At 43.5% G+C, this 13542-nt stretch overlaps 1 protein-coding gene across 8 annotated transcripts in view; it reads right to left on the bottom strand.

Moving 5' to 3' along the window:
- The window catches only part of BCL11A (BCL11 transcription factor A), a 96877-nt gene that overhangs the window by 10240 nt on the left and 73095 nt on the right, over positions 1-13542 (bottom strand). For 5 of the 8 annotated variants that reach the window (XM_057557726.1, XM_057557727.1, XM_057557731.1 and 2 more), the window contains exon 3: positions 5237-5338. The exons of the other annotated variants lie outside the window; for them this stretch is intronic. In XM_057557726.1, coding sequence (XP_057413709.1) covers positions 5237-5338 — 102 coding nt within the window. The remainder of the gene's footprint in view (positions 1-5236; positions 5339-13542) is intronic. 8 annotated transcript variants of the gene reach the window in all.

The raw sequence follows: 13542 nt of genomic DNA, 5'->3' as shown, positions 1-13542 counted from the left end.
ACCAACATCAATGTTTAATCACCAAGGAGGGCATCAGCAATTGCTTATTTATGTTCCACCTCCAGCCTTCCCTGCCCCCAGCCCTCAACCCCACGGCCTAAGCCCTCACTGACCTTACCCCTGTGCCTAGATGGTGCTGGCACATCTGGAGGTTGATGCCCAATAAATATTTGTCAAATCAGTCTTCCTGCCATTTGACTCAGTTCTAAGAATTTTAAATCCAGTCTTCAAAGCAGAAAGATCTAGACCGATTCAAGCTTGAGGATGAGGATCCCTACATTCTAGAGAAATTCAGCAAACGTCTTTTGAACTTTCCAGTCTTTCACCAGCTGTGTTTTGAGTCAAGCCATTTCATCTCTGTGCCTCTGTTTTCCTCGCCCGTTAAGTGAGGGATTTGGACAGCCTGGCCTAAGGGAAACTCCTGCTTCCTAAATCCCCCTGGGTGGCAGGTGAACTTTCTAAATAGGCAATCATTTCATGGAGATATGAAAAAAGAGAAGGTCAACTCATTACAATTCTCTATGGCCCTAGAGATGCTTTTAATCTTAGCCTGAAACACACTAATTGTTGATATTGTTAAAAATGAGAAGGTACTCATGAAATAATTACGTGGAAGAGAGACTACCAACATCCTCACAATCCCAGCCTGTGTGAGGGTCAGTTAGTCCCAATTCTGGTTCCACAACACCCCACGGGGATTCCCATTTTTATCTCAAGGGCTGTTACAAAAAAATCTCAATAGAGAAATTTAATTCAGATTTAACCAACAGGCCGTATCAAATCTTTAGGAGTTGTCGCCCCAGTCGAACAAATGCGAGTCTAGAGAAGTTAGGTGGAGTGTCTAGTGCCAACTTAAGCAGACACAGCATCCTAGTTTAAGAACAGTTAAAGCAGCCAGCACCATGAAGGGCAGCATGCTGAGAAATGCTACACTAGCCCCCTCCTCATTATTTTGAGAGGCTAACAACGTGAACCAAATTATACAACATCCTGCGCCCTCAGCTGAGCCTCAGCTCCAGTTGAGAAAGAAACAGAAAGATACAGTTCAGCTAGTCAACTCTTTGGCCAGTAGCCAAGCCGTCTGGAGAGGGGCCCTGCTTAAGTCACATTATTTCTCTCTCGCTGAAAAGAACCCGAGAGTGGGAAATGCCGCTGTGGCAAAGAGGGGCCAGCTTGACTTCCCAATCATTCCTTTTCGGTGATAGCTAAACTAAAAAACACATATAACAAGGGAGTAACTAACAGTTTACCAGTCAACTCAGCATTAAAAAGGGCTCAGATGCTGGTGGCCAAAGGACTAGGATGAGAAAAATCAGTAACTTCCCAGGAATTCCAAAAAAAGACACTGTATAAAACACAAATGAGAAATACACTTTAGTCCCCCTTTTTAAGAGGAGTTCCTTAAGGCCACAGATAGTATTTGTCAGTAACTTTTGAGAAAGGAAAAAATTCACCATGGAGTTAAAGAGTGGGAATGAGGAATTAATCAATTATGATTCCTCCATTTAGCAAGTCAGAAAAGCTGGCAGCGTCTTCTCAGGAGCCCCAAACACTCATATTCCAAAACAAGCCAGCCTCACTCAAGCACTTGTCGGAATAATGGACTCCCTGCCCTGACCTTGTAATTTACTTTACAATGCATTTATAATCTCACTCAATATATCCCACTCCTGGGTAAATCTCTTTAACAAGATTAGATGATAAGATACCAAAATTAGGTTTCAAACATTTGCTAATGTGGAGGGGGAAAAAAAAGGCAGAAAGATTTTGAAAGAAAACGCTGACATTAGTATCACATTATCTGCCTATTTTTGTTTGCCTCCTCTCTTCAAAGGGAAATAAAAAGCATCATTGAGAGTATTTTCATAAATTTTTTGTTGTTGTTGAACAATGACTTGGGTCCTAAATAGGCAGGAAAAAAACTATCTGGTTCCAACTACCGTGACCCTCTGTGGCTTTCTCCTTTGCCTCTCTAGGACTCTGTGTTATTATCATACATTTAGCCTGACAATCTGAATTGGGTAAGTAAAAAGGAGATTTGTCAGCTGAAGCAAGTCGTTAACACTTTCATCACTACAAATGCCTTTAAATCATATTTTACCTTATAATATTCTATTGAAACCCAGGACTGGACCCATAATTAGCGACACTGGTTTTGCATGCACCATGAATGCAGCCATTGATAAATGCCGAAATCTATATAGCACTACATCAAGGATCTCATCTGGATCCTTTTAAAAAGGCTTAAATGAGAAAAGTCCATTTTATTTTTCTGCACTGAGCTTCCTAAAATTTTGTTTTCAAAGCCAGTTACGTGATCATGCTACAATATGTTAACACTGTGCTGTTACCCTCCCCTCTCTCTCATACATCAGGTCAGAGAAAATGGCATTTTATCTTATAATGAGCATACAACATACAGTTTTCACTACCGCATTTTAGTATTCCCATCAACTAGATATTCTAGATCATGAGGGCAGCTAGTGTAATCATAATGTCAATGAGAAGGGCTGTTACGATTGAGACTAAAGATTACATGGAAAGAGCTGCTTTGAAACTGGTAATTATTACCAGTCCACTAATAGCAAATGATGCATTACAGTTTCACCATATAATCTGTATTTCACTCAGCTCATGCCAGCGCACCATATTATATTACAGTGCTCACAGATTCTAAATTCCTAAACTGCAGTCATCAATAAATGTGTTACTTGCCGTAATTTGTGAAATTACTTTGTTCATAACATCTTTGATGGTTTAGAAAGACCAGAATTGATTTCCTGTGTGGCAAAATTAGGGCTACATTGATTTATTGACGTGTAAAATATAATAATATTCTTCATTTACTCTGATGAAAATCAACTTCTCAATTTGAGAGCCTCATTGGGCATTCACTGGGATTGTTTTGATTTAGAGCAATAAATGGAGACCTGGCCCCGAGCGTGGGATCTTGAGGCATCAAAACGGTTAAAATCAGCTATTAGCTCACCTACAGCTTTTACTTTATTTCATTTTATTGTATGGAGAGGAATAACCCCATTCCTAGTTTGTCACCAAGGCTCAAGAGTCATGATTTAGAAGAGTGACGTCTTATGAGGGACCCCTGGCTCTACTATTTACTAGCTGGTAGCTCTGGGACAGTCATTTAATTTCTCCAAGTCTTAGGTTTCCTATCTGGAAAATGAGCATAAAAAACAGTACCTTAAAGAATTGTGAGGCTCAAATGACAAACGTATATAAAAGCTCTCTGTAATCTATCAGGTCTAACACGAATGTGAGTTTTCATTATTACCAGGTTTGATTAGTTACCACGAATGATGACTAACCACACGTTACACACCCACAAGGGCTTCTGGAGGAAAGACTGGAATCCAGAATCTGGGCTTTCCCAGGCCTAGAGGAGGCCCCGGTTAGAAGAAAGCAAGAGGGGGTGATTTTAAGGCCCTTGCCCATGGTCCACCCAGCAGGGAGGCCACAAGGTCAGTGCTAAATGCTCTGAAAGCCAAGGACAGCTGGTTAAGGCAGCTGAGTGGGGTGCGGGTCAGTTTTGCTTCAGAACTTTCTGGATCCCTACAACCCATTTCCACATACCTTGTTCTGGTCACTCCTAAACTGGTCCTGCCGGCATGGGCACCAGCAAACTAGGCTCCCTCCCATTGCCGGAAGCAGGGAGAAGACAGGGACTCCTTATCAGGCCACTGGTTTCCCACCCCGTAGATCAAACTCCCTGCCCTCAGGAGGATCTAGCGCAAGAGAGAGAACTCACTCCCTTCCTACCCCTTCCCTCCAAGGGTGGCTCTGTTCCCACAGCCAAGTAAGGGCCCCAGGCACCCCCAGTAAAACGAGGCGAGTTCTCCCCACCCAGTCAGCATGTAGGGACTTGAAACCATGAGTCCAAACCCCTAAACTCTGTACAATCGGTGACCTAACCCAGGCTTCTGCCCAGCTAGGCTTGTGGGTGCGGGGGGCAGTGCGTGGCGGGGAGGTGCCTTTAACCCCTGCACCACCCAGCCCTCAGGACCTGAGGGCTTGTGAAATTCATACAATAACTCTTTGTTACCTAGGATTACCTAGGAGTTAATTAAAATAAACAACTAGCTTGGAGTCTGATCTCAGGGTGCAGGCCCTGCCCTGCAGACACCATTCACAAGAAGGTTGGGTCTAGTTGACCTCCCATCTGAAAACCAGTCACCTTTAAGGCCCCAACTCCTGCATCTTGCTCTCTGTTATTCCCCCTCCACGACACATCATTCCCTTTCTTTTTTTCTTTCCACAAAAGGTTATCTTTTTCATTTACTTTAAAAATAAAAATATTTTCCTTAAATACAAATTAGATGCCACACTTCTTTTCTTCTTGAACCTGCTTTTTTGTGTTTGGGGTGGAATCAATCCCCCGGCCCCCTCCCCCTCCCCCCCATCTGACTTTTTAGCCATGCATGACTCATACCATTTATTCCTACAGAGAGAAGCAAACTATATTACCTTCTAAAATAACATCTTTCAAAAACATTTTTTTCCCAAAAACATTTTTATAAACATACAAATCTAAATTTCATAAGAAGGTCCCCACTATAAAAGTTGGCTTAAACAAGCAACTGGATGGTGGTAGTCGTAGTGATGGCAGGGGTGGGGGGATGGTATCTTTGAATTTTAGCAACAATGCTATGCATTTTTCTCTAAATCTAGGAGAAAAACAAATAGAAATTATATATGTATGCACATATATAATGTACGATGCATATATAAAAATATACCATGTTTAAATACACACGTAAATGCATATATAACATGCATGAGGATAACTCTAGAGTAACTGTGAACTGACTCCTTTCGGTTCTGGCCTCTGCTAAAGACATATGCCATGGAGTAAATTCGAAGTCCTAAATGAAGCCATGGGAGTGAACGTCCAGCAATACAATGGGCCCTGAACACGCAGACGTATGCAGTCACCAGCCATGAAGCCACACAAGACCCTGGGAGAAGACCCGCAGGGATGAGCTGCTTTCAGCCCCATGCCTTCAGTAAGGAGACAGAGAAAAAGGGGAGGGAAAAAAGCCACTTGGGGCTGAATGGATTGGGGGGAGCTGGGTGCCAAGTGAGTAATGGAATATACATATGCAGATGCCAACGTATTTTGGAAATAACTCCTTTCAGTACTTAAAAAGTAAGGGTAATTTCCAGAAACTCTCATCTCTACACACATGGACGTTTGTAGAAGAAATAATGCTCAACTTACAAATACCCTGCGGGGCATATTCTGCACTCATCCCGGGCGTGGGGATTAGAGCTCCGTGTGTAGAACGAGGGGAGGAGAGGCCCCTCCAGTGCAGAAGTTTATCTGTGAAAGAAACCCAAAATCAAGCACTAAAGCTATAAACAATGTGCATCTTAAACCACAGAATATTACATTTCAATTCCATTAAAATAGATTAACATCATTACAACAGCCTTGCAGATAGTTAACAGGCCTAAGGCCTGTATCAAAAGAACAGTGGTGAGTTCTTTCCCACAGTTCTGTTTTGTTTTTAATTTTGGTCTTTTTTGACAAAAGGGAAGGGATTTTGTTTTAGGTATGGGGCAGCAGGGTGGGGTGTTCTTTGGTTCATTTGTTTGTTTGTTATTGTCTGATTATTGTCTTATAATAAGAGATGTGTAAATAGCAAGGGGAAAATTGGTAATATGATTGGCAGCCTGGTAAAATGGGGGGATTTATCTGCAAGGCTGGTTTACATGCATACATTTACTTTACTTAAACACAAGCTCAAGCAAAAAACAATATGGTAACAGGAAATGAGTAGATTTGTGAATCTTTTCTTCTAGAACAGAGTCCCACTCTGCCTTTCCTGTCCCACTCTTCCCATTCTGTTTTTATGACAGCACCTTCAATGATAGGGAAACCTCGGGCATCTCAGGACTTGGAATTCTCTCCATGGAGTACCCCATGTAGACATGGCTGCTTACAGCACAAAGCAGTGGGCAATAAAGATTAGACTTCCGGGGTTGAGATAACTTTGGCCAAGTCCTCACATTAAGGGTAAGGAATCCTACCGTTCAATGACAAGGAGCGAAGCAGCATTCCAAAAATAGCAGCACCCTGAAAAAAGTGGCCCACCTTCTCTATTCTACTGCACTGGGTTGCACTCTGGTGAGGAAAAATGACTTCTCACACTGATAAACATAAATCTAGCCGTAAATCAAGCAGTTCTAGCAGTGAGATTTTTGTGAGAAAGGAAATATTTGGTTTGTGCAACCTGGGGATTGTATGGTTTATGTGGTGAGTTCCTAGCTTTTCCAAGTCCACCTTGAGCTAACCAAGCATGGAGAGGTCAACCCTGAGAAAGACTGGAGGAGACATGGAGCAGGGACACTCCATGTGTCCTAGAGGCTTGGAGTTTGTGATGATTGGGGGAGGCGGGAGAGAAGAAAAACAGACTTTGATGGTGAGTAAACAGAGTATGTTTTCCATTAGCTTAATATTAAGAGCACTTAGAAGAGTTGTTGTTATACTCTAGGATAGCAGGTCTCAAGTGTAAAATACATCCTGTTCTCCTTCTATAGATCACGCTGCCAAGAACTGCCAGGGCAGTCAGCACAAGGTTTCCTTTCATGAGGAGCCTGGTGGGTGACAATGGCGTGTTGCTCGTGGAAGCCCTTACACAGAGGCATAAATCTGTTGTTACTGGGCCTGCCCAGGGAGGCTCCGCCTAGCCTGAGACCATCAACAGAGGCATGTCCTCCTCCCCGACCCCAAACAAAACAAACACCACAAAATGAACCAGCAAAGGCAGGAAGACTGGACTTAAAAAGCAAGCATGTCTTCATCTAACTGCTTATGTTCTATGAATTGAGAGGCAAGGGTAAAATTAACTACAGATTTAGTCATAGTGTTTTTCAACGAGAAATCTGAGAATCCATTTTTGCACTTGTTCTTGCCTCAGCTATTTAATAAGTTTGTTTGTCGCCAAGACTGAAGTCCATTTCTTAGGAGACCCATACAACTGAGTACTGTGACCCCAGCATAAAAGCAACAAGGTACTTGGACCCTCACACTGGGAAAGACTCATTTCATATTCCCTGCCACTTACTCTGGGAAGACCCTGAGGTGCCTCAAATAGACCCCCAGCAAGCAATGGGAGAACCGTTAACCTGGTCCAGGCCTGACCACTTGCATGCGTCTCCTGTTGGCAAACTCATCTACTAACCCATGGGCCTAGGGCAAGCTGAGTTTCTGTGGGTAGCAGCCTGGCCCAGTTCCCCACAGCACTAGGCCACAGGGCAAAGTGAGGGCTCATCAAGGAGAGTGTCTGAGTATCTGCCACCATTATTTGGTTTTGGGTTTGGTTTTGAGTTGTAAAAAACCTTAGAGATCATCAAGTCTAATGCCTTCATTTTACAGGTGGGGAAACTGAGGCTTTGAGAAATTAAGTGACTGTCTCACAGCTATAATGATGGTTAACCACAAAAGTGAAGATCAGAATTAGTCTCCTGACTCCCCAGTCCAGTGCTCTTTTCTGGGATATCCATCTCTCTCCTCCCCTCTGTCGTTCCCACCCTGGTCTGTACTGCTCAAGAAGTACCAGTGAGAAGGGATCTCTTTCTCTTGACCCATTCGGAGGAACAACCTCTCTTGGGCAAGAGTCCAGCCCAGAGGTGCTGAGTGGACCTTTCAAAAGGTCCAAATGAACTGACTTGGTTTCAAAATTGGAAAACACCTGATCTACTTCCTGCACCTTGCCTCACCCCCAATGTTTTCATCCTCTACTTCTGCTTCCCCTGCAGAATCAGCCAGCTGAAGAGAAACAAACCATTCCTATCAGCCTAACAAGCTACTGACACTGTCTTCGTGAGAGAGACTCATACTTGCATTTCTCTTCCTCCACGAAGAGTGTCAAACCAAAGACAATGGGGACCCCAGCTGATTCTGCAGCCTCTCCCGCCAAACACATCTCTGAACACGTTCTCATTGGTAAGTAGTATCAACATTCCCACAGGAACTGGAAATGCTGAATTGTTAATAGCTTCCCTAGGGTTTAACTTCCTGCTACGATGCTTTCAATTATTCCATCACACTTTAGGCAGAGTAGAGTCTCACAATTAATGCTTCTAAACATCACCCTCAACCAGCAGCTCTGCCTTCCCAGGCTGCCCCTGACTGAGGGCCTCTTCTCCTCCCACCTGCATTTTCCTTCTCCCCAGGGAGAGGTGGGCTCCGGCGGCTGGCAGGGAAGTGGGCGGTCTAGCTATGCTCTCTTTATTGCCTTGGTGGTTCTCTCAGGCCAGTGGTTCTCAAAGTGCAGACCCAAGCCCAGCATCAGCATCACCTGGGAGCTTGTTGGAAATGCAACATCTCAGGCCCTTCCTCAGAATTACTGAATCAAAAACTGGAATTGGGGAAGTGGGTGTAGAGTAAAAGAATCTATGTTTAGCAAGCACTCCAGGTGATTCGTATGCACAATCCAGTTTCATTAAGTGCTGTCTTAGCATGAGGGGAGGAATGGAAGCTGGAAGCTTTGATGTTCTCCTGGCAGCCAGAGATCCACTGGCTATGAGGCTCTCGTCCCTTCTGTCTGGGACTCACCTCCTTTAGGACCAGAGCAAGCTTGGGAAATTCCTAAGGATCCCTCCATGCGGAATCCAAGGTTCCACCCTCCCTCACTGACCAGGACAGGGAACAGGCCCAGACTCAAACAGGGAACGCTCTTTGCATAACATCCAAACCAGCTTATGTCAGGCAGATGGTGTCCTCACTGCTTCCATAAAAGCGGAAATGTTTGCAAATGCAGCTATAGCACGCTGCACGGGTGCAGTAAGCACTGGACTCCTGTTTCCCTTTCTGGACTCTCAAATGTGTTGCCCTCTTCTGAATTAATCTTTTCAAATGCCTTGTACTCCTCTGGTGAAAAGCATTTTAAGCTGTTCTGTTTCATAAAAGTCTCTCCAGACCCAGCATTTCCACTTTAGGGCCTCTGAAATGCCTTATGCATTATTAGGTTGCAATGTTTCCTTATGGCTGAGTAACAAATAATTGATCTTATCTTTCAGGTCTCATTAAAAAATCTGCCACAAATTGGGAATGGTTTTGATTGAATGTTATGCATCGGTCACTTTAGATTTCTATATGCACTGGGACCAACTTTTGACACAGAGCTCTATAAACCAGGTGGGATGTCCCTGGAATTGAAGATCATTAAATCAAGTTTTAGGTTTCCCCAAGAACATCTCAAAGGTTCCTTTACTACTGACCTGTTATTTGTTTCTGAAACTAATCACTGGGTGTGTCATATAGCCACATCACTGTCTACCAATCAACAAGTAATACCGCTGATCTACAAATGTGCTGAAACAGCTGAGCACAAAGCATTATTTCCAAAACACTGAATGACTGCTCCGGGTGCTGACTTTTATATGAATTAAAAACCCAGGCCTCTCTAGAGGAGTAGATACACGTATAGATGTTTGCTGTTCACGAAAATGTATATGTGCATTTATGTATTTCTTTTCTTAAACATATGTTTCTAGATAACTTCCCTGTTTTCCCAGCAAGATGGGGCACAAAAGAAGTAGAGCCATCCCCAAGAGGAAGGGTTACCCTGTGAAGCGTGACCTCCCACTCATCTTGCGTCTTCAAAAAAAGAGAAGATGACAACCCACTGTGATGGGGAGGGATCTCTATATTGGTGACAGGCCAGAATAAAGGACACTTACCATCCCTTCTAGCTCCAACATTCTCAAGTCCCCTCTCTGCCCTCAGCCAGTAGCCAACCTACAGACTACACTTAAAATGCATCCCAAAAGTTTGTAAAGTTCCCTGAACGAACCAATTCCAGTTCTATCAATATTACTGGATCTAAATCACAATAATAACAACAGTGCAGCTAGTCTAGGATAGAGGCTTCTTTATCTAACTGGAAAGCAAATCCACTGAATCTCCTTCTAGCTCCTGACCCTCCATTTAAGACAGATACCAGCACCCATCTCTCAGATCCTGTGACTTTTTAGAGTATTATAGAGCCAACATTAGCAATGCCTGTGTCTTGAGTTGTCAATCTGAACTGAAAATGTGCCAGCTTTATCACTGCTCACAGACTTCTTAATTAACCTTGATATTGTCAAAATTGCATTCCCTTTTGTTCTAGAAATGAGCATTTACGTGTTTTCCCCATCACTATGCTTTTTCACTAGCTAAGATTTTACCGAATCATGATGCTCCGTATACACAAAGCAAGCAAGAATTCTTCAGACATCACACTATAGAATTTCTTTGCTGAAACTTGTTCATGGTCCTTATATTCGTAGAGACTTCACCAATGATTTTCATCTCATCAATCACTCATTGAAAAACTTTTTTTTCTTTTTTGACCAAGTCTATCATCTCAGAACCTTGACTACCTAACAACACATTACTAATTTCACCTTTTAAGAGTTCTCACCCTAGGCATCCACTCTATGAGTGAGGAGGAGAGATGACATCTTTCATGCCCCTTTATCTATAAAAATGCAAAAAATGCAAGCCGCCAATCTGTCAGGCATAAACAAAATTTTCTGCAATCTCTGTCTTTAACATAAGCAAAGCATATAATTCAAAAAAAAAAAAAAAGGAACTTGCTTTTCTGAAGAATAAGTAAGCCAAAGACATTGTATTCCATCTTTGTGTTGAAATGCAGATTTCCCACTAAAAGGCAAATCCTTCATTTCAAAAGGTTGAATAGGATGGTACTTAAAAAAAAGAATTCCAACTGGTTAAATTTAGGGTGTTGAAAAAAGTTCATTCCAATAATATTTTTTGGCTCTGGGCCCTAAGTATTTTCACTTGATCATGAATTAGATAAATTTTTATTACATTTTAAGCTCTTGCCTTAGAATGGTGGAACTTCTGGAGGAGACTGGAAGGGCAGCTCATAAGAAGACAAACTGTCTTAGGACAGTTTTTTTTCCCTTTGTTTAACTGTGTACCTCACTATGCAAGACGTGTGTACCCAGGATAAATTCCATTCATTCATTCTTTCACGCATTCATTCAACAACTGTTTACTGAGTGCCCGAACTCAGTAAACGATTGTATTGCCCGAAGCAATGGGCTACCTCTGTGGGCAACGCAAAGAAAAGTCAGACACAGACTTCCCTACAGGAGCCTCCATCTAGTAGAGAAGATAAGCCTGGAAAGGAATCGCTCTGCTCCAAAGTAGAAAGTGTGTCATAAGAGAGGTACAGATAAACTGCAACGGAAATTCAAAGGAGACAAATAACTTCCATTTGGAAGGGAGGAGAGTGGCTTTAGGAAAAAGGGAACTTAGGAACTGGACCTGGAGAGCCAAGAGGAAGGACTTTCTAGAAAAAAGAAAAAAGCAGGTATTGATGCCCAGAGAGAAGCAAAGCTCGAGGTGTACCTAGAGCAAATGGGGCCCAACAGGTAGTACATTTAAATCAAAATATTACTCACCAATCCATCCTGTTGATAACAGAGGATATGGTCATCTAAATAAACCCTCTGAGGGCTTTTGTGAAGGATTCACCTTCCACAACTTCTTATTTTCAAACATCACGTTTTCTTACAATAATGGATGCAGCCACGTGAACGCTGGTGAAACTCTGAAAGGTCATCTGTCCTGTTTTGTTTCCCCCCCACCCTGATTGTTTTGCCCCCTGATGAGTGGCGAGTGGTCTACCAAGGCAGAATTCACTGTGTTCTATTCCTCTGAGTCAGACAAACAAGTGTTGATAGCCACGTTCTTCCTGCAACCCTGCCTCCCCAGTTTAAATAATCTATTTCAGATGTAGCACTGCCAGTTTCACATGGGCTTGTACTTGCTGACACATCTTCAACAAATGACTGTGCAAGAAAGGTGGAGATTTTCCTATAACTCTGTGTCTCTTCAATCATCACCTTGACCTTCCCTCCAAATTTCCCCTCTTTCTTCTCTTCAGAGCCACGGGAAGAGCGGGGGTAACCTTACTCCCACTCTGAGTCCTTACTGGAGGAATTTGTTTGTGTGTGGTGGGGTGTGAGGGAGTGTACATGTGTGGGCACAGGCTTGCCTCTACCTGAGGTTATTTTTCAGGTTATTTGGGGGAATTGGGGAACTACTTTTAAAGAGGCCTTGCCCAATCCATTCCTTCATGGGTCCCACTGAAACTCTCTCCAGATTCCTTTCTTCCTTTAGGATGTTAGGGACTCATTCCTCTGGAGAGACTGCTAGAACAAAGTCAGGAATTTAAGTTCTTCAATCCCAACTCTGCCATTCCCCGGCTAAGCATGACTTTGAGTAAATCCCTTCCCCTTCCTGGCCCTAAGTGTTCTCATCTTTAAAAAGAGAAGACTGGATTAGATGGATGAGTTCTTTCTCCCAGGCCAGTCTTGAGTCTCCTTGAGACCAGATCAAGGGCAGGAATCTTGGACGCAGTTAAGAGACCTACTATGGGCCATCCTAGAAGCTGGCCAGGATGGGCCTATGCCCCTTATGAACTTGCAGGGATGAGAAAAAACCTACAGGCCTGTGTGGGCTGGGTCTGGTCCCCAGGCTAATTCTCAGACTCAGAGAGTAGGCCTGGTGGTGGTTTTCAACCTCCTGGGGCACAGTCTTGCAAAGCTTACCTGTCTAAGTTTCAAGCAGGAAACCTAGGTGAGTCCTGAGCCAAAGAGACTGAAGGTCAGAGAGAACCAGGAAGAAACTTCCCACAAACTCAGGCTAAATGTCAAGGGGAAAGGTCTCTGTTGCCCGTGCCCGAAGGCCAGTGGCAAAGCTTGGCCTCATGTCAGAGCCTGGTACCCACTGCACATGAGGGCACACACAGGACTCTAAGAAAAGCCAGAGTCCTCTCCCAGCCACCCCAAACCAGGGAGGCAAGGCCCCAGCGTCCTGTGGTCCCTGCCTCAGCCAACCTGAAGGGTTCCTGGAAAGCCATGTGTAAACTGAATTTCTGTAAACTGAATCACATTTGCTAAGGGACGTAATTTCAGGGATGTTTCATCACCCTTCCAGGCTCATCGAAAATTGGCAGGGCTTCTAACACTTTTACCTTTTAAGTGCTTCTTCCCCCACCCCCTCCCCAACCTCTCTGTCAAGTAGTTAATGATCTGTAAACAAACACTTTAAATTCAGTGGGGGAGCTCACTATTTAAAGGAACCCTGCGGGGAAACCTTTTGAAAAGTTAACAATCTTTCTGTAATGTGAAAAATCACCCTCTAATTTATCAGTTTCCATTGATGAGATTTGGTGTGTATTGGGCTTTCTTAAAGTGGGGCTCAACCGCTGTACCTTTGTGGTTAGAAGAAGAGGTGAGGAATGAAAGAAGCTGAATTCCTGAACATGTTTCTTTTGCCCAAATCATCCAGTCTCACGCAACAAGCATTTTCAACTGAGGGGAGGAAGGCCTTTGGGCTGTAAAGGTGGATCCAATGAGACTGACCATTTGCTCAGCAAACGTTTAATTCTGATAACACCAGCCAGGGCAGAGAAGGACTTCTCTATCAAAGCAAGCAGAACATGCAACTCCCAAATTCCTCTGAAGAGGCCACCCCGAGCCTTTTTATCTGCGTCAACT

Source organism: Balaenoptera acutorostrata, chromosome 12 (genome assembly GCF_949987535.1).
Source record: "Balaenoptera acutorostrata chromosome 12, mBalAcu1.1, whole genome shotgun sequence".
In the NCBI taxonomy this organism is placed as follows: domain Eukaryota; kingdom Metazoa; phylum Chordata; class Mammalia; order Artiodactyla; family Balaenopteridae; genus Balaenoptera; species Balaenoptera acutorostrata.
The sequence above is the reverse complement of the archived record's forward strand: the minus strand, read 5'-3'. Positions and strand labels throughout refer to the sequence as shown.